A 24,911-nucleotide genomic window follows, 5' to 3' on the forward strand; every position below is an offset into this window, starting at 1 on the left:
AATAAAAATGTTGAGTTGTAATAATCTGTAGAATTTCTTTTATCTATCAAAGTAAGCTATGTAACAGCAATAAGTAATGCGTGTCTCAACTTAGTAATGGTAATGATAATTCTGACTTCACAGGCTAGATTAAAATAACTAAAATATTAAATCTGTCAGCCTGGTGGGGAAAGGTGGATTTCAAAATTCTCAGGAGTTTCTTAGTTAAAGGCTTAACATAGAATTGAGATATAAAAGACATTTAGTTGTAGAGCTTAGTGATATGGTTTAGTGGAGGACTTGTTAGTGTAAGGTGAGAGGCTGGACTAGGTGATCTTGGAGGTCTCTTCCAACCTAGATGATTCTGTGATTCTGTGATATTTGTAGCTAGCTTGCAGATTATATGACAATATATCATATATCAAATATGAATTATGCACTGCCATGAGAGTGCATTTTGTTAATCCTATGTATTTCATTCTTGAAATTGCTTTCTAATATACAATAAAGCTCAAGGCATAAATTATGCCTATTAATAGGCATTATGCCTATTAATATTGATTTCTAAATATTGTTTCAAAATAGAACTAATTATTCCTCATGTGGTTTAATGTAAATTTTAATGTGCTCTACATTTGATTTTATGAGTTTTGTTATATTTTTCTATTTTATTCAAAGGGCAGCTGCTTGTAACATGGAAAACAGAGGGAGGAAATTAAGTCAATTTTTTAAAAAGCAGACCAATTTTTTCCTTAAGTTTCTAACGTTACCTAATGAAATAGAAGATTATGGTGTCTTTTAACTTGCATTATCTGTTTGACAAAGGATCATTTTGTTGATCAGTACTTACTGTAATTTGAAACAAAGCCCTGCTCATTCATTAGCGTAACTGTCATTTAATTTGTGATGAATGACTATTCAGAATATTTTGTCAATTTAGAATTAACAGAATACAATTAATATAAGGTAATTTTTAATTTTGTCTCTCCATCTCAATTTTATATTCCTTTGTGACTCAAATATTTTGAATTCCCTGCAATTTCATGAAAACAGTTGCAGCTTTTAATAATGTTTTCCAAGCTTAAACATTTCTTTGGTAGTTGTAAGATGTTACTGAGATTTGTACTCTAGAGATCAAACCATTCATCCTGCAAAGTACTTTTATCTTTGTCTTCTATAAACACAAAAACTAGTGTTGAAGGATAAGGTGGCTGACAACGACAGATTACCTATAGTTTTGTTTTCCTGTTTAACTTAGGTGGATCCTGTGGTCTGGTGTAACCCAACCCCATACATCCAGCTGCCATTGTTCTTGTTCCCATCAGTACCCACCTCTGCACTATACTGCATTATGGCCATTTTAACCAAATGTTGTTTGCATTCCTATAGAGAATCATATAAAGCCAAATGAACAATAGGGAGTCAATTCTATTCAAAACCCAGAAATAATTATCATCATCAGAAATAATCACCAGAAATAGTCATCATCATTCTTCAGATGTATTTTGCAGGTATTTTGCAGCACTGTGAATTCTTTTTTTTTTTTTTTTTTTTTTTTTTTTTTACATTTCACATGAAGTCTGAATCTTGTTATATCTCCTCACACATGGGCAATGCTGTCACTTTGAATGAAATAATAATAGACTGGTTACTGAATCACATTTATTGATGTAATTACATCAGTGAAACTATGATGTAATTGGTTTCACCGATGTGTTTCTTTTCTGAATGGATCTGTTTTACTTACCTGTCATTTCTAAAACATAAATCATCAGGACATCAGAAGTGCAATGTTATGGGACTTCAAAAACTTCAGAGAATTCAAAGGGCAATTGAGTGCCTACATCTTACTGGACAAAGGATGAGCGTGAATTTCCTTCTTTGTCTTTAAAACCTCTCTGAACATACACCTTTATATTGAATTATTTTTGTTTGATTAACAAACAAAAACCCACCAACTATATGCACATTTGCAATTGCTGATAAGAGAAGAAAGAAGAATATTTAAAAATTGCCAATCTGAGACAATGCACTTACTGTTACTGGAGGATGTAGGTCTGGTTATGGGAATATTGAAACATGGAAGAAAGACCAAACTGAGGCTTTGAGAAGGGAAACTTTAAAAAGGGGAGGAGGGGGGGAGAAGGGGTGGAGGGGCTGGAGGTGGTTTGAAGGCAGGGAATGGATATGAAAGTTGTCTTTTCAGGAAACACCTTTGTGATTATTCAGGATCAGGTCCTTTTCCTTCTTTTTCCTTCTTTCCATTTGCTCTAAGATTTCACATTAAGGAGAACTGCTTCTTCCTGGTTCTCCTTGATTCTAGCCTAAAGAAGATATACATCTAACACAGGTGTAATATAGAGACTATATTGCAGGTCTAACACAGGTGTAATATAGAGGCTTCATATTATCTGAAGACTGTCTCTCACACCTGCCTCCAGAAGGTGGCTTCATCAGCTGGAAAATTCAAGGTTTGATATATTGAGGTTCCCTCAATAGAGGGAAAAGTGCTTGGTGGATGGGTAAGACCAGGGCTCTGATGTTTCTGTCCCATAATTAATGGAGCAGTCCTCTCTACTTCTTGCTGTGTTTGGGCTGTGGAGCATCTGGTTCTCTCTGCTTTACATAAAGGCACTAAGCCAAACTGAAGTGCTGTTTCATGCTGCTTTTTCCTTCTGAAACTATTTCAAAAGGGATTGCTCTTTGAAAAGAGTGCAAAATAATTGTTCATTCAAAGGAATTAACCTATAAATTGTGTCTTTTGCAAAGCATATACAGTCATGAAATTGGAGAGATAAATTTTGTCCGTTTCAGAAATACAATTCCAGGATAATTGCCTAAGATCAGTAGTGACTGAAGTTAAATGTGTCACACAAGTAGCTTAGACTTAAAACTGCAGTATTGAATATGCAGGTTTTAAATTTCATACTCGTGATCAGTACGTTTTGTTTCTAAAGAAAAAGCTTTAAAATACTAAAAATGTTCTGAAATTTATTTTCTAAGATGCATGCACATCCATAAGGGATTAATGACATGTTTTAACAAAACAACTATTTGCTTTAGGAGTAACAGAGAGAAGCTGTTTCAAACAGGATCTCTCATCACTGTCTATCTCTAGTCACCTCCTACTGAACCTAAGGTTGAATACTGGGGGTCATGAGGGAAAGAAAACAATAATTAAAGGGAAAAAGTTGATTGAGCTGTGTTGGTTTTTTTTTTTTGTTTGTTTGTTTTTCTCTTTCAGTATGATTAGCATGTAAGAAGCTGGCTGAGTACTCTGCTGTGTATCATTAGTTCAAACGTTTCTGACTTGATTTAACTTTAATGGTGACTTTTAAAATTGCATTTCTGTATTTTGTGGAGAACAGTTTAAGTAGTGAAGGCAGTGAAGTTTTTGTTGGAAGATTTTGTTCCTATAAATCTTAATCTAGGAATTGTTAGATTACAATTGGACTGTTCCTGAGAACTCACCCCACCTCCCCAAAAGTTGTCATGAGTTCTTTTATTAAAGCTCAGAAAATTATTCTTAGACTAACAGAGGTGGGGAGTAAAGCCAGGAGTGTTTACAGAGTTCACTTCTAAATTGACTGTGATAAGTGGCAATGCAATGTATTATGATTAGAGGTTTCTGGGAGACTCTTTAAGAAGGTTAACTGCAAGGCAGCTCTCAAAAGAAAGCATTTATCTTAGCGGTCATCCTTCAGTGTTTTATACTACTGAGAATTTTTTTTTTTGTGGGTGGTTAGAACCATTTTTTGTGTTTTATTAGCTGTATCTTGAATACCTCCTACAAGCTGAATGACAGTTTAGGGTTATTAAATCTGTTCTTAGTACATTCTTTTATCCATAGTTAATCTTGACTAAATATATGCTAGTGAACAACCCTTTTTTCTCAGTTGTTGCCCATATTTGTTAAAGAAATTATTCCATTTGACATTTGTTTAGGCTGCAGTTTGATAAAATACTGTATACAATATACTTTTTCAGTTTGGCATTCAACAGAGTCTTTCGTGGATTTATTTCTTCTCGCATTATCTTATCTTCTCTTATAGTATGCTAAAGCTTCCTTTTCATATTAAGTAATTTTTTTCACTCCAAGACAGATGCTTTCACAAATGCATATTCTGTATTGCTAGAGATCTATAAGGTTGCACTTTTCCTGTGTTTGGATACATTTATAGTTAAGTTGCTGTGTTATCATCTGCTTTCTCCAGTTCTAGGTATGGTAATTCAGATTAGGTTTTCACGCTACTTGCAGTGACTGCTAAAATACTTATACATTTTGTATTTTTATTTGTCTAAAAGGTAGGTCTTTTATCAAATTAATAATCGGTAGATCCTCCAAGGAAAGGTATTCTGTATTTCATTATTATTGATTACCTATGCAATACAGTCTTTTTTCTTTTTTTTCTGTAATTGGTAATTTTCACAGAAACTTGATCATTCTGAAGTTTTGTATTGTTCTTTCTTAGTACAGATGTAGAAATGTAAATGTAAAAGGTTTTTCTTTCCAGTCATAGGAAGGCTAGCAGATATGTGGTATAAGTAGGTAAAGCATGGGTGTTAACTCCAAGGAACTGCCATCTTAAAATGAGACACAGAATAAATCAGTTTAAACCATTGAATCATTGAATAAATAGATTGCTGGAAAGATCATGTTTTGGGGCAAGATCAACTATATCTGACTCATTTCTAACAGACTTTTAACCAACTTGATCAGAAAGACTTACACTGGTAGAAACCATCTTTCTTCAGCAATTTCTTCCAGTACTTAATTTCTACTAATACTTAACTTGCCATTACAATTAAATGTTGGCACTTTACCTTTTGTTCTGTGTGCAGTGGACATGGAAAACATGTTCTTTTTCACTCTAGTAGAGCATGTAATGTTCTCATTATCGTATTGCCTCTCATAGACCATTTACTGTAGTTAATTCAATGTTTCCTTGTCAGCTGTTTCTTTGACCACTTTTGTTGCTGTCCCCTGAACAGTCAATGCATTTTTCTTGGAGAAATCATATCCAGACTGGATTTGGTATTTCAGCTGAGATTCTCCTGAAGTCACACAGGCCAAATTATCACTTCTGTCTTGCAATCTCTTTCCGTTCATCATACTTCCCAGTATGATGTTTGCCTCTTTCACAACAGATCATTAATAAGGAGTTCCTCCTTAGTTTTCCAGACTGCTTCTTCCATTTGTCAAGACCTTTTTATTCCTGTCTTCATGGCACTTGAAGATCCTCCCAGTCTCAATGTAGTACTGAAATGTAGTAAGCAAGCGTATTTTCTAGTCCATCACCCATGTAGTTAATAAAAAAAATCACACAGTGGAATTGCAAATTGTTTTACATGGAATCCTGCTTGCTTGAACAAATGAATTCTTGACTTTTAGAATGGGACTATACCCTTCCACTTTACTTCTGTGTTTTAGTATGAAATTACATGAATTATATTAAGATATTTATGCAAGTTCCTTGGAACTTGTCACTGGAATCTTTAGTACCTTAAACCCTGATCTCACAGCAGCAACTATTACCATCAAGAGACTTTTATATTCACTTTTTATTGAGGAGACTAGCTAGAGTTTGCTGTAGAGAAGAATGCAGTAAGACTTTGCTTAGAGATCATTTTCATTTTTAGAGTTTTGCTTTTTCAGGGAAGAGTTCTCCCTTTCCTTCTTGTAGTGAACACCCAAATTATAGTGCAGCATATTTAGATGGGAAATCCTGAGAATGTAAGTCAAAGGAAAATGTACAGATTAATTATCAATGCAGAGCAAATGCTGTTTGTTTTAACATGTATTTTATTAATCTGAGAGTTTACCTAGTTTTACCATATTCAGCTAGAATGATTTTTTTTTTTTTTGGTGTTAAAAGTACTATCCTGGTATTTGTATAACAAATTAATTTGCCAGAAGAGAGATGAAAAACTGCTAATAGCAAAAAGTATTACTCTTTATAAATATTACTGTTTAAAAATGTCATTTAATTCAGTGCTTTAATAAATTATTTTAGAATGTATTTTATTATCGTAATTTATTAAACAATAAGGAGACATTTTGGCTGCGAATAGTGATAACACCTCTATAGAACTGTATTTGGATAGTCATTTTTTTCCCTGACACAGTAGATAATTAGGAATTATAAATTATGCTTACACTCTTAAGCATGCTAGCTGGAGAGCATATGAGACTGTATGTTGTTTTTGGTGCCAGTTCAGCTCCTGATTTTAAAAAATTTTGGCACAGAAATGCACGATGATTTTCAGTTTCTAGCGGTAAAGTGGAAGTGTGTTACTCACCTGAGAGATTTAGATGAAGACCTTGTCACCTGTTTACTTGAATGAAGTTTGCTTCATGCTTATTACTGAGGAAGTCATTATTACCAGCTTTTTTGCTGGCATCTTAGCCTTGTTCCTAGAGGTCAGATAATCCTCTTTCAAATGTTTCCTGCAAAAATAGTAATATTGATCTTTTTAGTAAAATCACTGGGTAGCTAAGGTAAATTTCTTCTGTTCATCAGATTTTATTCCTCTATAGTAAATCTCAAGGATGATGACAGGCAACACAGTAGCTTTCACAGCCATGGGTAAACCTGTGTGTGACAGTAGTAAAAGAGAAATGATAATGTAGAACTTTAGGAGAGTAGAACTACCAGGAGCTCTGGTAGTAAGCTAGGCGATACAGAATTAAATGCTACTTCAGTTGGTTTATATGCCCAGTCACAACCTGTGCCTCTATTTTGTACTCTGTATATTAATAATACAAACTGCTGCATCTATGTCTTTCCTCCATATTGAAGAATTTAATTACTAAAGATTTAAGCAACCAACAAGCATCTATTGGTAAAATATACAGTCAGTCCCACTCTTGTTAACCCGGATGCCTGGTTAAATGCCACTGGATTATATATTTGAGATTATTACTGTTAAAATTATCCATGATAATAGACACAGATAAAGTGCCAACGTGCTCCAGGAGTATGTCTGTGCAGAAAGGTGCAAGTTTGCTTTGCCCACACTCTGAGCGGGCTGTATGTGAGCCAGTCCCAGTCTGGAAGCCATCAGCGTGTTGCGTGGCATTATGCCCAAGTTAAACGCTTTGTCTCTTAAATAAATGAGGCTTTAAAGCTTCTGAACTGAAGCTGACTCACATTTAGGAGGCTTCAAGCGTATGGGCAGTAAGAGTTTGGATTCACCTGCCTGTCTGTGTACATGTATTCATCATTCCACATTACAGTGGAACAACTCAAGTACAAATCCCCATTCTTGTGTTCTTGTGCAATCTTCTCCAAATGTTTGTGGTTTTATGGGCTCTGAGCTCCACATGCATTTACCATAAAGATAAGAATTAAAATATAATGATAATAATACTACAAAGTTATGGAGGGCTTATTCAAATGTCTGTATATGCTGGGGGTTGGGTTCAAATCTTAGACCACCTCAGTGGAGCATTTACAGAGTTATTTATTTATTTATCAGGGCAGCTACTTCACATGGTTATGAATCATTATTTCCTGCATTTGGTATGAACTGTTGTTTTGTAGACTTAAGTGTTTGGTTACATAGAAGTAAACTGCAATATTTTGCAAAGGGAAAAGTAGTTGCATGCTCTTTGGGAATTATCCCATCAACCACAAGGCAATTGAGGAGAAAGATTTTGTTATGTTTCAAAAAAATACCGTCTTAGAAAAATATTGTCATTACCTCTGCTTGGCTTTCATAACACCTCAATGCCATCGGTTGAGAAGAAGCACACCAGGGTCTCCAAAAGCTTATGTCTTTGGGAGCTGCAGAATCCAGAGTGCAAATTCTTCAGAGTAGACTGTCTTACTCTTCTCTTCCATGGAAGGTTTTAACTCATCTGTTCCTTTAAAGCAGGGCTAGCATTGACAGAAGAGTTGCATAGAGTTGCACACTTGCACTGTTTTGATTACAAGAACATATGGCTATTTTGGTCAGCGATACAAAAAAGATGGACCTGAGTGCATCACATTATCAGATATGACATTGAAATGATATTGAATGCATCAGTAGTTCTGACTCTTCTTTCTCACTAGTCAGGCTTTTGTTTTCAAAACCAGTTTTTGAAATACTCTAAACTTTGGAGAAGTAAAAATTCAGTACACCTTCATTTAGTTTTCAAGCTGACTCAGAAATTTTATTCTGTTTGTGACGTTTTACAGCAGGACTAAAATTGGTGTTAAACAATCAAATAAATATCATTAGAAACCTTGTAGATGGCAAGTATTTACCAGGAAATTAGATAAGTAGGCATGCCTACATAATTTAGGATTGATCTGTGAATAACTTAAAAACCTTGGATTTTCTATGATGTAACTTTTCTTTTACTTACTTTCATCCTACGTGTGTTGGGTTTGTAATGGTTATATCAATATTTATCTTCAGATATAAAATAGGTATATCTTGAGACTGATAATTATGAAATAAACCAATTTATATTTTGCAGTTTACTTTATCAGAGGTACCTACTTTACAGCAATAATTACCAAGAATTAAAGATTAGGACTTAGTCCTGCTAGTGTCAATTTCAGACAGGACAAATCTTAGTTCTACACATCCAGAAAAACAGAAAAATGATGTGAAAAACTTTTTTTGAAAAAAAAAAAAAAAAAAAAGATGTTCCAAACAGCAATAAAATTGTTGTTTGATGCAAGATTAAAATACATAAATAAATAAACTGTTTGTTGATGCAACCTGTTAGAGCACTGTCAAAACATCTGAATGATCTTTATTTGTGATTTTAATATGTACTAAATATGTGCTATCTCTTTGGCTTTAAAGTCATAGAAAACCTATTGCCAACCCCCTTTTGTCAGAGAGCTTATGTTGTAACTACTACCACCACCACCACTTCCCCAAAAAAAGACATCTTCTGAGGCTGGGCACATTTCTAAAACAGAAAAGTATAGACATTTTTATATAAAATACTGCAGAGAAAAAAGTTAATTTGTGTTACATTTTTCTTTCTGTTTGAGCCAGATGCTAAGAAGAGGGCATTTTTAGATTTTATACATTACAAAAATTCTCTGCTTCATGTAAGAGGAGAGGAATAGTTGAGAACAGTAGTGAATCAGCTTTCTTTTATTTCAGTGCATTAAAAAATTAAGATTTTAATGAAAATATTATGGAATTGACATCTTATTTGAGCACAAAACATGAATAATATTACAGCATGGTACCAATAACCATGCAGCATGTTTTATTTGTTATTTTGAGGCTTTTAGGAAACAATATGTTTCCTAAAACATATTGTTTTAGGAAACAATATGTTTCCTAAAATGTTTCATTTCAGATTAGCATTATAGACTTATGACTCCATCTTTTTTTTTTCTTTAATACCTGTTAATTAGACTAATAAATAGGTATTATTTAAATCAGAACCGTTGGAGGCTCAAGGCATCCTCTTTTAAACATCATTTAACTGTGATTAGAATGAAGAAGACAGAATAATAAATGAGAGTATTTAAGTTTATGAATAAAATGCAACAGTTTATCTAAAACTGATCCATATCTCATAACTTTGAGAGTAAAATAGATGGGTTGTTTTCCTTTGACTCCATCAGAAATATTGTCCTTTAAATATTTACATTAATACATTAGGAACTTTGATATAAAAGTGAAATAGCTTTCTTGACATTGTTGCTGGCAAGCAGAAGGACTGCAAGAATTCCAAAGTTTTAGCTCACCTTGGCTATATGAAGTTATGTATAATAAATGTATACATTTATTAGCAGTTGGAGCCTAAGGTTAATTCATGTCTCATTTATCCATGTTTATTTTTTAATGATTGATCTTATGTAGTTCTGGAAAAAGGCATAGGTCATAACATATTATGTAGTAAAACCTATTATGCTCTTCTTCTTGTCTGATAAGTCATAGTCTGTCATTGAATACATTGCAGAAAGTGAGTATATTTCGTTTATTTGAGAAAATAAGGGACAGATCATGTCATTACCAACATGAGCATTTTAGAGTATAAGAAATAGTAAGATACTCCAGGATCTGTGCTTCCTAACAGCATGTTGTAAAAATTACTTCTGTCATATGTCCTCACAAACTATTTACGATGTGACCCTGCTGGCTTCTATGTAATTCTATATGTTTCTGAGTGCTGTAAGTTTCTGTTTGCTCTGTGGTGATTGAGGTCAAAATTCCAAAGGAAAAGATTCTTTGTGAACTGTTAGATCAAGGTACTGTTTTTCTAGATGTTATATTTACTTTGAGAATTATAGTTTCATGGTGACACAATGAATAACCATAAATTCATAGGAAAACGTTTATGTAAATGTGAGGAAGATATCCAGAGATTTCTGTACTGAGGCCTCTAGGGTACTGAATATACAAGACAAAATAAAAATAAGCTTTATTTATATCACTTTCCTTTTTATGATTCAGTCTTTATGATTGGAATAATTCATAAGATTTATGTAAGATATTCTATAATTCAGGAACATAAATTAAAAAAAAAATAAGAACAAGTTAATTCACGGAAGTATTATTAATTATCATGTTATAGTAATGATAAACACTAAGATAAATGCTTTAAGAAATATTTGCTATCTAAAGAGTGTTTGAAATTACTTGATTGTTTTTCCATTGGTTAAAAGAAACATCTCACTTAGTATTTTTGTTCTGTTTTATTAAGAATATAAAAATAGCATATATTAATATTATATATGCTATATAATATTAAGAATATTTTATTTTATCAGACAGGAAGCCCTGCTTGCTGCAATTAGTGAAAAAGATGCAAATATTGCCTTGCTTGAACTGTCCGCTTCAAAGAAAAAGAAGACTCAAGAGGAAGTAATGGCTCTTAAAAGAGAGAAGGACAGATTAGTACATCAGTTAAAACAGCAGGTGGGTAGACATTTGCATGCTTTTATAGCAACTGAAAAGTGGCATTATTTTCATTTGTTCTGTTCTATTCTGTTTGTTCTATTCTATTTGTTCTATTTTCATATGTTCAAGATTATTCCAATCTTGTATTGAAAGTCTTCAAGCCAGGTCTGATATGTGACAGCAGCTGTGAAAAGTAGGAGGTGTTCAATGTAAATGTTTCAGTATTGCTTCTCTTTGGTTGCTAAGTATTTAGCTGCATGTTTGGCTCATGTTATATGCAGCCCAGTACACTTCCTGTTTTCCCTTCTCATATAGCTTCCAACTGTCATCATTATGTGTGACAGAGGAGAGCAGATGCTCTTCACAGTAAAGCAAGATCTGTCCCCTGTTGACTTTTCCTAACCTTTTTTCTGCTGTTATTTGCTTATCTCTTGTAAAATAATTGTGTTTTCAGAAGGCTTCTGGCTTTCTGAGAGGTTATCTGGAAATCATGATTATCCTTAAAATAAATTCTAGAAGTAAAAATCCCCCTATCTTTAATGCTGTAAGTCATTTGAGTTTTTAATAAAAAATCGTGTAGTTACACACTAGACATGAGCAAATTTAAGTGTTCTGTTTTATTAATGAAGAAAATAACCGTACTAGACACAGTACACATGTAAAACACAGGACATACATCTCTTATCTGTCTAATTAAGATGTTTAAAACTGCACCATGTGCAGTGGCTACTTACCCTGTTTTTTAAAAACAAATACTCATTGTAAGTAGAGGTACTGTAGGTACAGTAGGACAAGCAGCAGGACAAAGGATGTTCAGATGAGATGACCTAGGTACTAAAGACTGGTTTTGTGTGTTGTGAATGTTGTTAGATGCATTTTCTCTTTCAGAATATGTGAAAAGGGTGAGAAATATGTTTTAAGAACTTTTCTAAAGGTTTTGTATTGGTTGTTTTCCTTTGTGTGACATTAGAGAATGTATTGCTGGAGGAGGAGGAGAGAATACCATCAGCAAAATCATTGTTTTCCTTAGCCTCTCAAGTTAACCACACTGCTGTCAGGCAGCATGCCATTTCACAAATGAGCATGCCACATTAATGTATAGCCATAATAATGTATAGTTGACTGCATAGTCAATGTTATGATCCTTTCTGAATCATACATTACGTCCTGCAGAACTTCATGGACTCAGTAACAGAAAGTCAGGGAAAACCTTTCCTGCTACGCTAACTTCCCAATATCTCTGACATCATACCTATAATCATCGTAGTTTTTTCCCACAGGTCTATAAAAATAGGAAACAGCCCTTGAACATGAATTTATCATCCCCTTATGATACTGACATCATTACAGACATTTCAGCCAAGTACCTATGTTTCAGCCATGATGCACTTATGTCCCAGATCAGTCAGCTGTCCAGGAGATATTTCATCAGTTTAGCAGAAGATGTTAGATTCCAAATAACTTCATTACTGATGAGTAAGCAAATATTCCACTTTGCCATTTTCCATGATACCTGTCAGATATTTTTTTAAATGTTCATGAGATGTGTGGGAAGACTGTGTGTTGCTATTTTACTTTTTTTAAAAATCCTTATGGTATTGCTGAGAAGTGTTCATAAAATTCATGACTTTCTTTGACCAAACTATAGGAATTGCAGAAGAGGTTTGCTAGAGAGGCATTGTGTTGGATAACTTCATTTCGAATTGTAACCAAATACTTCAAATACCTCCATTATTTATAATGATAAAGATCTTCAGTAAAGCTATTTAAGTAGATTAAATTGATGCCAAAATAATCTCTTTTATCTAAGACACCACACATTAAAAAAAAAAAAAAAAAGAAAGAGAGAAGAGAGACATCAGGAATAGGAATGTGGTTTATCTAGGTCACCACTTTATTACACTTACGAATTATCTGATAATAGAGGTTGTAGAGATCATTCATACTTCTTTAATCCCTTTGGGGGGAACCACTGTCAAGCCCCACAGATTTCACATGTGTATCCAAGAAAAAGTCTTTTTCCTTGCTGTGACTGTGCTGTGGGGAAAAGTGGCAGATTTCATCCTGTGTGATATATCCACCCTATTTCTCAGTGAAAAGTTTATTTGAGAAATGGCAATTCCTAGTCTATTTCTGATTCTCTTTTGTTGAAGAACTAGAACTCTAGTGAATGATCAACTGCCAGATTAAATTTTATTTTATTTTTTTATGGCCATATTTGTTCCCTCACCTATTTCCAAAGCTGTTGTACTACTGAAAGAAAAATAGAAAAAAAACACAGAAAACCCTACCTTTTTCCAGCCTGTTGTGGTCATGGGAGATATTTATAATTATTAGGAGATGCCTCACTAGATAATCCTAAACATAAGGCCCTCAAATCTACACCTGTTCTAAACTGTAGGGGGAACTTTTGCTTAGAGAGGCCAAGTAAAATGGTGGGTAGTGAAAAAAAAATCTATATTCCCTTCGTGTATGTCCATAATACCAAATGCATTTGTGATGAATCTACCTATCCAGTCAAGCAGGAATCTATCTATTCATACATTCAGGAGGCTGAGAACTTATCAAGGCAGCAGGGCAAAGGATAAGAAATGCAGACCTCAAAGTATCCAAGGAATTTCTCTTTAAGTTTCTCCTTTTCATGTTGCTCCTCACAGAAGTTCCCTGTCTTTCAATTAGTGAAGGTAAACCTAGGCTGCATATGAAGCATTGTGGCTAAAAAAGTCTTGTTAGCAAAGCTGCAGTAAGAGTAGGATTTTCCTCTTCCACAAAGGCATCAGCTGATAAGAGTGGCAGACGGACTACTTCCTTCCCCCTTCAAATTTCTTTAGTATCTGCAATTCATACATTTACTATTGATATTGATATTTACTACAGAAAATCCCATTTTTGATTTGCACATCAAATTATGAATTTCCTGAACATAAAAAAAAATACTGATATATCTGTTACATATTGCTCCAAAAGTGCTACTCTTCCAGGTACGCCAATTTTAAGATATATCATTAAATGTAATAATATTTTCTACTGTGTTTCAGGAGAAAGATGTTTCTCTCTGTCTGCTTTGCTGTCTTAATTTTACAATCCTCTGCAACTTCTTTCTAATGTTCTCAAAATTTTGCTGAGATTTGTTCTCTTCAGAACCAGACTTCCACTTCACTGCTGTATTAGAGTTAAAACAGAACAGCAGTTGTTACAGTGGCAAGCAGCAGCTAATACAGATTGTCTTAAATCATGTAGACGAGCTATTGGGAAATCACTTTAAATTATTTTAGAGTGCTAACTTAAGTTACAAATTTGCTTGTAACATAATGTCACCCTGAGTGGAAATATACATACATGGTTGTGGATGTCAATAAATCTATTGAACAAATGTGCTAGAGTTTCTTTAGAAAACCTTGTAACATTTTCCTTTCTATACTACAAAATGAATTTGGTCATGCTGCAATTGACATTCTAATTACATCTTCTGCCATCTTTATGTCCTGCATCTCTCCCAAGAATATCTTGTTTTTCAGGGAGTTGCAATTTTAGCAAAGAAACGATAATTTGAAATTAAGTTTCAGTGAGGATCAGCTTTACCATTTGCAATAGAAAATATTATTTCAGTCAAGTTTTACTTCATGATCTTTATAGACTGGTGAATCACTTTGGCCTAAATAAGTGGAAACATCAACTCTCCTGCTGTATCATCATGTATCTGACAGTTTGGTTAATTTTATTATTTTCTTTGCAATTTGGGGAGTTTTCTTTTGTCTTAGAAACTCTTTTGAGTCTCTGTTTCTGCTGCTGTCTCTTTCAGTGGCATCACAGATTTTGTCACATACTTGATAAACTCCAAATCCTTAAGTCTAGACATTTCAAATGATGCGGTAGTATGAATCATCACAAGGGATAATATCTAGAAATGCTCCAAGTCTTAGGAGTTTGTTGAAGGGATGACCTCAGTGTGTCTTTAGAAGCTCTATGGTAGTATTACCATAGCCTGGAAACTCCTCTGCTGTTGATATGCAGAAGTACAGAAGACCTTTTTCTGAAAGAGCTCCAAAGACTGTTTCATGAGAGAGGGAAGGAGAGGTGTGTTTGAGAATTTTATCAGAATCCAAGCTTTCTTATTGTGTACGTGAAGTGCACAGGAATGCCCTCTTTGAGGAGTGAAAAGAGGACTATCTTCCTTGGGAATATTATGTTGATGAAAATAAGTTTCCTGGAGTCAGATTTTTTTTTTTTTTTTCAGACAAGAAATGTGAATAATTCTCAATGCTTCTGTTTGCAGGAGAAAGCCAAGCACCGCTCTTTCACTTAACACTGATGAGGAAGTTGGAATTATTATACTGTGTATCATTTATAGGTGCTCACCTAGAAGGAGCAAACATCAAAATGTTAGCAAATTTGTCTACTGCTACTCGGAAAGCTCTACAGGAGCTGTGGTGAATCCCACCACTTTAGGACATTGTAGGCATCACAACTTGCATATTTAAAGAGGGCACAGTATGCGGTAGATGTCTTGGAGATTCAATTCTATTAAACACAGTGGAGTAACCCACTGTGTATTGAGGTTCCTCACAGAATTTTATCGTTACTGGATTAAAGCCAGAAAAACAGATTCTGTTGCTGCCCTGTAATACGTCACAAGCTTTCTCTGAGACTGAATTGCCTAATGCAAATTTATTTGTATTTAACACAGCCTTGCACTGTGATAAACTTCTCTAATCACTCTGCTGTATTAACATCACCCTCCTGGTGTATTTTGTGTTTCACCTGGAAGCTTCTTGTTTCTACAGGGTGGCTTCAGGAAAGTATTAAAATTATGCCACAGGCAATGTGTATGAAAACTTCTGTGTGAAATTATTTCCTGGGGGAAAAAAAAAGACAATATCTGACAAAATAGAATATCATTTCTAATTCTTTAATAGTTTGATTCTATAAATGTATTTTTCTCTGTGTTTAACATTATTTATTTATTTATTTTTCTTATTGATAAATGTACTGATTTTGATCACTTGACAGTGCCTGAAGACTGACGGTGGACATCCTAATATGAATCCAAACTAAAATAGAATAAAACCAGAAATAGAATGTGTTCAAAAAAAGGAAGTTTTTAAAAATATATATCAATTGCAAATTTCATTTTTTTCCTCTTTTTAAATAGTTTGTGACTTAAATAATGCTCTTAGTACCAGATATGCAGTTGAATGCCTTTCTTCAACTAGAAATGGCACTTTGTTAGAATATTATTTTTTCTATTCTAATTTTTCTGGCCTTTGGGGTGTTCAAGTAGATTGTAAACTACAAGACAATGATTTTGGTGTGATAGGTAATAATTTTTAACAATTAAAAATGAAAAGAAGTATCTTAAAAAATTAGACATACTGCCTTTATACGGGAATGAGAACATCACAGATGGATTTACTTTAAATATAAGACTACAGATGTATAGAAAGACCAAAATATTATTTATGTGGATAAATTGAGCATTCTTGTCATGGATTATGACTGTGTGAGTTTAAGAAAGACTCGTTACTTCTAAGGTGGAATAAATTCATTGGTTTTATCTCAAATACTGGCTTACTTTTACAAGTTTCTTCACAATATAATTTGATAACCTAAAAAACTTACTGTAGCACAGTGTATCCACCTGTAAAACTTCTAGTTTTAAAACTACTGACTTCTGTGATGCAAAACATTCAAGTAAAGGGTGAAGCAAAGTAATACACTCACAGGAAAACGGAAACACTGGAATTGATTCATACACCAAATACTGTATTTAGAGAGCCATAGAAATTTTTAGTAGGCTTAAAAGATCTTTCAGAAATACAGTATTAAACAAGATAACCACAAGGGCTTGGCTGAGTGATTACACAGTATTTATAATCACCCTGTCCAAGATTCCTCTGGAGAATTTTGAGACAGCTATTTTTAGATAAATTTGGGTAGTGATGCAATCCTTCATGAAATAATTAGCTTAAAGTCAATTTTTAGAACATCTCAAGAGATTTTGGTAGGAGCATAATATGCTGCTATGTTACTGATTCATTCTGAACTTGGATACTGCAAGGACATTTCCCAGTTGCCTCTTTTCACTTTTGGGTATACAGCCAAAAATTTAAGTGGAGTTTGCCAAAATGCAAGGTCTTCTAACTCCTTGAGAGCATTTTATTTTTCTTCTCAAAAGATGAAATTAGAATCCATTCCAGCATTTTCAAGACTGCAGGTGTACGGAATATTCTGGCCAGAGGCAAAGCTGGTGTTTGGCAGTGTTCTCTAGTCTATTAGTTCACTACTCTATATTTCATCACATGAACATATTGCTAATGAAACAAAAAGGGTGAGAAACAAACAAGGAATTTTAAAAATCCGTGTAACCACAGTTTCTCAATGAATTAACCACTACCAATATTTCCTCATGCATGCAATACATCAAAATATTTCTTACTAATTCACATGCAAATACTTCAAAGAAAGCTTTCAACAGCAAATGAGAAAAATGGAATTGAAAGCAGCATGTTGCATTACATATACTGTTCTGGTTAAGTACATTAGAAACAGTGCTAATGTGATATTGTCTTGGTGACATCAAGCACGCACTCAAGAATAACCAAATTCTCCAAGCTACATTGCTCTGTTAGAGCAATTTAGAGTGATGTGTTGTATTGTATATTTTATAGTATTAAAATTGTTTTTATAGTACATTATAAGAAACAAGAATAGGATTAGATGTTGCAGTTGTGATTATTCTGGCTGTTCAAAATGTTTAAGCCCTCTAATATTTAACAAGTTTGGGAACAAACAAGTAAACAAGTTTTGCAATGCTTTCTTACAGTGTCTGTAGACATCACCATCTGTAGACCTCATGATCTGTGGTACTGTTCAGGTTTTGAGTCAGTTCCAATCACTATTGTTTCTGATGTCAGACTGTATTGTTTTGTGTTTTTGTTTTTGTTTTTTTTTAATTTCTAAATGTCACAGGAAATGCTTTAGGAGTACAGAATACTACTTTTATTACCACTACTACTTTTTTTTTTTTTTTTTTTTTGCTGCTGATACTATTATTATTATTTTGGGGGGTTCTGTTGGATGAAAGGCTCGACAGCAGTCAGCAGTACACACTTGCAGCCCAGAACACCCCAACTGCATCCTGGCTCAGAAGAGGTGTAACCAGCAGGTCAAGGGAGGTGATTGTCCCCCTATATTCTGCCCTTGTGAGACCCCACCTGGAATACTGCATCCAGGTCTGGGGGCACAAGAAAAGATACAGATCTGTTGTCAAGCAAGCCCAGAGGTGGGCCACAAAGATGATCAGAGAGCTGGAGCACGTCTCCTGTGAAGAAAGGCTGAGAGAACTGGGGCTGTTCAGCCTGGAGAAGAGAAGGCTCTGGGGAGACCTCTTTGTGGCCTTTCAGTGCTTAAAGGAGTCTTATAAAAAGGATGGAGAAGGACTCTTTACTCAGGTAGATAATGATAAGACAAGGGGGAATGGTCTTAAACTATCAGAGGATAGATTTAGATCAGATATTAGGATGAAATTCTTTACTGTAAGGGTGGCGAGGCACTGGAATAGGTTGCCAAAAAGAAACTTGTGGATGCCCCATCCCTGGAGATGTTCCAGACCATGTTCGATGAGGCTCTTGGCTACCTGATCTAGTGGGTGGCACCCTGCCTATGGCAGAGGGTTGGAGTTAGATGATCTTTAAGGCCCCTTTCAACCCAGGCCATTCTATAATTGTTATTAAATACACAGCTCTTTAGAGGCAGATTTGTTGTACTGTTGAGACTAAATGTTACTTCACAGAAACATAGAATTTGTGTTTGAAGCCATTCGTGTGGGTACTACAGACATATTTGACCACTGAGCCTTTGTTTCCCTCTTCTGTTTCCTGTCATAATATTGGTCTTTGTCAAGCTTTGTCTGCACCTCACAGTGAACAGCAGAGTAGTCTGATATCTTTAGTTGCAGGAGTTTTATGCTATCTAAGCTGTTTGTTTCATTTTGACAGGTAAGAGCAAATATTCAAATATTTTTTACATTGAATTTTCATACTAGGAAAATCAGATATTTTGTACAATTATATCAATGTGTTGAATTTTTTATTTATCTTTTTATTGCATACAATGGAAGAAATGTAGCAATTTCATCTAGTTTTTGTATATGATACAAAAGTACAAATGAGAAAGCTGGACTTGGTAATGAAATTGCAAAAATTACAACTGAAAGGAACTATGCAGACCTTGAAGACAATTAGTGCTACTAACCATACAATTGCAGTTTCAAAGATCCTGCTTTGTTACTGAAATTTCTGATTGACGTCTGGTGTTAAATAATCATTATATGGAAGTATCACAGAATCCAGAATGGTTGAGGTTGGAAAGGATCTCTGGAGATCATGTAGTCCAACCCTCCTGCCAAGTATGTTGTACAGGATCGTGTCCAGGTGATTTTTGAATGTCTCCAAAGGAGACTCCAAAACCTCTCTGGGCAAGAATGTTTTCAATGGGTTATTTCCTGTTCTAAAACAACACCACCAAAACCAACCAAACAAAAAAATCCCTCCAGCCAGAGAGCTCTACCTTCTTATGTTGTTCTGTATTTACTGGGACCTGGCCTGGGATGTCCTCAGGCAGCTGCTATTTCAGAGCCTTAATTATGCTTTTTAACCCACTTCTTTGTGTCTGCATTTTTACATACTTTTATGTAATTACCAGGTTTAGTAGCAGGTCTCTGACAAATACTTTTAGCGTGACTCTAGCCTACACGTTACTTAGTATGCTGTATTGCACAAGATATTTCCGGTGCTTCAAGCCATACTTTTAATTCATAAAACTTAAAAAGGCTTGAAAAACACAAACTCTAAATGCAGGGACCACTACAGAGAAATCAGGAGAACCATGTTGACATCAACATAACTTCAATTACAAGTGAAAGCAGAAATTTGGTCTTAGTACTTCATATAATCATCTGCTTATGCGTGTTCTCAGTGTGCCAAGCATCTAATATCCCTGCTGCTGTTTGTGAGAAGACTATTATCCTTCAGCTCATGAAGAGGGGGACTTATTATTTGCTCTGACTTATCTTTCAGGATAAGATAAATCCTGTAATCTTGCAAAGCAGTAAGTCTAATTGTTGTTAATATCAGTTAAATAGTACTCTAATTGAAAAGAATGAAATATATGTAGAACTTTCATGTTCACATTCAACAACAAATTATCAGATCAATGTCTTTGCCAAGATCTATATTGGAAACTGCTTTTCACTTATTATTTCTCTCAACTTTAAATACGTAGGTTGTTTTTATCATATTTGCTCCCAGGCAGATAAATATAAGGTATTCTTTGCTTTTTGTCTCTTTCATGACCATTTATTTCTTCTATGCTACTCAGGCTTCATTTAGCCTAACACTTTCTCCACTGTTCTTTCTGTATCACATTGGTTTACTTCTGTTTTATGACATACCTTAAGATACCTTCAGAAAAATAATTAAAGTAGTTAATCTGAAAAACTTATTTGGTGTCACTTTTTGGAAAAAAACAATTGTTTTTGACAGTTTCTAGTCTTCATGTATTTTTTGCTTCATTACAAATGAAATATTTAACAACATTTTTATCTCTGATAATATTGCCTCGCAGGAGTCAGAGAATCTAATTTGACCAGCATTGCATTTCACCTAGGAGGAAGGTTGGATTTCTTGAAAACTTGGAAACTTTTTAGTACTTCTTCTGAAACTACTTTTTATACTGTGAAACTGGAGACAAACAGGGTCTAAAGGCAGACAGGGAGTGAGAACAGATGTTTTGTTTGCATGCATGTCACAAATGATAAGAATGGTAAGATTTTTCATCACATGAATTAAATTTACTATATGATTAGATATAGATGGGAAAATGAAGGGAAAAAAAGATCTTTTCTAGTGTAAGGGCATCATTGTTCTTTACTTCATATGCAATGGTTGTAGCATTAATGAGGTCAAAAAAAAAAAAAAAAGGAAAAGAAGAGTTTAGTAGCCAAACTTTTCTACAGCACACTATCATGCATACTTTTAACCAGCATGCATTCTGTCCCTCCCTTTCCACACACTATATCATGGAAAAAAAAATACCACACATGCTTATTAGCCCATTTGGAATTTTAATAGGGAAAAAAAATAATTGTATTCTAAAACTGAGGGGGGAAACAAAGCAGCAAAACCCTTGTCCAAATAGAGCTAAGAGTAGGAATATGAGGATAGATTATATTACAGGGATGTTATAAAAAGAAAATGCATAATTAAAACACTCAGTAAAACATAGCTCTAATCCATAGTGATGCATTCTAATAATCATATGGTTATGATTATGATAGTTTTTTTTAACATCTGTAGTTCTTAGTTACCATACTGTTACGTTCTCATTATCTTTTAGTTACTGTTGTGTGCTTGCAAACATATTCATAATTTAGTATATAAAAACTCACTGTATAAGCAAAAAAAAAACCACCACCAACAAAACAAAACCAACCTTGAACATTATCATATATTTGTAATTATTAAGACAGCGTAACTTATTTTGCATGAGATTAACAGTATGGTGCTAGTGTTATGCTGTTAGAGGTAGCCTGAATAATTAGCATGAAGTATTCCAGAGCTTGAATACTTAACACAAATTGAAGTCCAAGTTTTTTTATATAGCTATAGAATTGGCAAGAAGTCCTTCAGAGCAATGGCCAACTGACAGATCTTTTAACTTGTGGAAAAAGGTCAGAAGTCCTTCTGTCAAAAGAAAGAAAAAGTTGGATGATATATTTTAATGGTTTATCTCATTGAATTGTGTTAATTCAATAAATGTGCTACCATTAAAATGAATTGAGCACAGAATCAAGGTTTGGCTCTTTTAAAATAATGATATTGGGTTTATTTTACTTATTTTACTTTATTTCATATTTATTTATTTATTTATTTATTTATTTGCATCAGCTATGTAACTAGTGACTCAGCTTGCACATATCAAGGAGGTTAAGCAAAAGAAGTTTGGACTGAAACTTTGCAATGGAATCTCTCTTAAATCTTCTTTCTAGTTATCAAATTAGGCTTACTGTTTGGTTTAGTATCAAATCACTTAGGCAGAATGCATGTATCCCTACCATGTCCAAAATGCTCAGAGAGGGTGGATTGAAATGACAGTGATGTTGAGCATGTTTTTTAAAGGCTCCAAAGTTGGAATTTGAATTTTTTTTTTTGATCTTGGAAAAATACGTAAAGTGATGAGACAACACAGATGATACAAATGGAAAGTTGCTGAAGAGTATAATAATAAGTTGTTAGACTTAGGCTTTAGAAATACAGGCTTACATGGCATATACTTTTAATTTTCAATGTGGTCTGTGATGGTTTCATTGTTCTTTGATGCAACCTATGACTTCATGGTTATTATAAGTCATCATGGTGGTTACTTCGAAACACAGCAATCACTTCTGAGAAGCCCTTCGTAGCTACTTTTCAAGACTGTCTTCCTCTGTTACATAAGCATATAAATCCACTTTTAGAATATTTTTTATTATTTAATGAAAGATATATACTGCTTTTGTAAAGTCTTCATTTCATGCAAACTGAGAGTGCTTTAACAAACTGAGTGACAAATGTGATATGGTGAACTTTAAAGGTATTTGAGGCCAAGTACAGCATTTGTTGTCCAATATTTAAGTATAGGTAAGATATCAAATAACAAAACAGCTACAAATTATATTCTGCGGCTGTTAACAATCTCTGTGCTGTGCAGCAGTAGGAATAATTAGAAATTCGTCACTTGTCTTCAAATAACAGATTTCAAAGAATGTGCAAAAATACTGTTCTGACATGAATACTAATTTTATTTATTATAGAGAATAAATACAGAACTGGATTATTTAGCAAATGTTTTGTTAACCCTCAGCTAACAGAATTCATGCCCGAAGCACTGGATTCAAACTGAAAAAAACAATTACAGTTGCACATGCTTTCATGCAATCCAAATGAATTCCAGTAGGTTTATGTAACTTCTGGATAAACTCGATGAATTATATAGTCTTACGTACACAGCTTTTTAGACTCTTACCTTCTGGATTTCAAGGTGTTTTTTGTTTGTTTGTTTTTAAGATTATATTAGTATTTTCTGAAATGCTAATGAATGCTAATATATAATACATAATATAATAATACATGCTAATGATTTTTCTAAAACGAAAAAAAAAAAGCTCAAATTAAATCATTTATTTGTAAAAAAAAAAAATCAGGAAAAATAGAACTAAACATCTGCCACAAGAAGATGTCAAAGTATTTTGTGGGAGTATTATTTTCAATAGTGAGATTGCAAGACATAGAGGTTCTGTGATGTTGAAGATGATAAACAAGAGGCCATTGCAGATTCTAAGCTAGAAGGTGAGTCTCTAGATTTTAATTTTCATGCTTTTATTGCACTCCAGGACCTGTCCAGTATAGCTTGCAGGCCTTATGTGTACCTTCTTCCCATATTGTATAGGGAAAAATCCTACCCTATTAAAAGGGAATATTCTAGAAATGTTTCAAATTCCTTTTAGTGAAGAGAGATTGAAAAGAAAATCCAAAGGAAAGTAATAGCTGTTGAATGGCATTACACCTATATCCCAGAGGAAAAAATCTTACTATTTTTCCTCATTTTAACCTCATTCATGAGTTTCATTGTTAACTTGATCCAGATGACAGATCAAAGCATAGTTGCCTATTGCCACCTTGCTAAAATATTTTTTTAAAGACAGTTTTAATATTATAGTTTTACAGTTACAGATTGTTGTTAAGCTATTGAGAGTCTGTTACTAGTCAATCAAAGACTTTCATTCCACTTCTGTAGATCCTTACTTAAACTCTACAGAATTTTAGAAGGACAAGAAATATCTGTCAGTATTCATACAGAGCTTGATCATAAATTCCTTGTTAAGTGGGTTAAAAATTCAGTTACACATACCATTCATAACCTTGACAGCTTAGCAAATAGTGATACTGAATGATCAAAGACAAGTGTTTCAAGCCCTAAGTGTTAATATACCTGTTCTCCTAGCTTTAAACCACTTTTAATTCCTCTATCTTTCCTTTATTTCAAAATGGATGTAGCATTTACTGAATGCAGTCAATAAATTTAAAGCAAAAAAAATGTGGAAGTCTTTCAGGATAAAACTAATAAGGCTATACAGAGTCTGTAAGAGATGCAGTTAATGAATTGTTGCGTTTTACAAGTTTACTTTTTTTTTTTCTTCTTTCCTAATATAAAGCCAAATTAAAACTTGTTCTGTCTCAGGTGTGGGCCTGGTGTTCACCAGACATTTTCAAAAACAAACAAACAAAACATAAACAACTGGGTATGATAATTTTGCTGTCAGAGATACCGCTTTTCAGCATATGATGAATGATCGAAACAGGAAATTAAAATTTGTAGCTTACCTAACTTGAGGTAAGAGCCCAAAACCAAGTTGAAACACGCTGAAAAATGACAGGCAAAAGTAACAGAGCTTCATGTTCCTTGTCTTTTAGTTATTTTTGTATCAAATGTGTTCCATAAAGGAAATGTATCCCAAACTGTTAGAATTTGCAAATTCAAACTGGTATGCTAAATTGAAACTAAATTATTTCAGATTCATGCTAAGGATAGAATTTAGGATTCTTCTGCCAATGTCTGAGTTAGAATACAATGCACTTCCACTGGCAGAATTAAAAAGGAATGAAATAGAAGAGAGGTTTGGAAACCACAGCCTTGAGAAAATACTTGAGACCACTGACAGCCCATCTCCTTTGCAAGTCAAATGGATCACTTATACCTTTTTGGGCTGCTCTGAGTGACACACCCACTTCTAATTTCAGGCCTATGCTGCAGTTCATCATTCCTTCAGCCACTAGTGAAACTGGTTTCATTTTGCCAGAATAAGTTAAAATCAAGAAATTGCCTAAGCATTTGTGGTCTAAAGGCTTTGCTGTCTTTCCTGGATGAAGGAATTGATGATATGTACATAAATTCATATATAAATGTGTGTGTGTATCTATATACATCGGCACACATAAAAACATATATCTAAAACTAAAGCAATAATACAC

At 34.0% G+C, this 24,911-nt stretch overlaps 1 protein-coding gene across 1 annotated transcript in view; it reads left to right on the top strand.

Moving 5' to 3' along the window:
* The window catches only part of ERC2 (ELKS/RAB6-interacting/CAST family member 2), a gene marked incomplete at both ends in the record, with an annotated part of 465,422 nt that overhangs the window by 361,821 nt on the left and 78,690 nt on the right, over positions 1-24,911 (top strand). Inside the window, one exon of the mRNA XM_084292445.1 lies at positions 10,713-10,860. Coding sequence (XP_084148571.1) covers positions 10,713-10,860 — 148 coding nt within the window. The remainder of the gene's footprint in view (positions 1-10,712; positions 10,861-24,911) is intronic.

Source organism: Netta rufina (genome assembly GCF_964035555.1).
Source record: "Netta rufina genome assembly, chromosome: 10".
In the NCBI taxonomy this organism is placed as follows: Eukaryota; Metazoa; Chordata; class Aves; order Anseriformes; family Anatidae; genus Netta; species Netta rufina.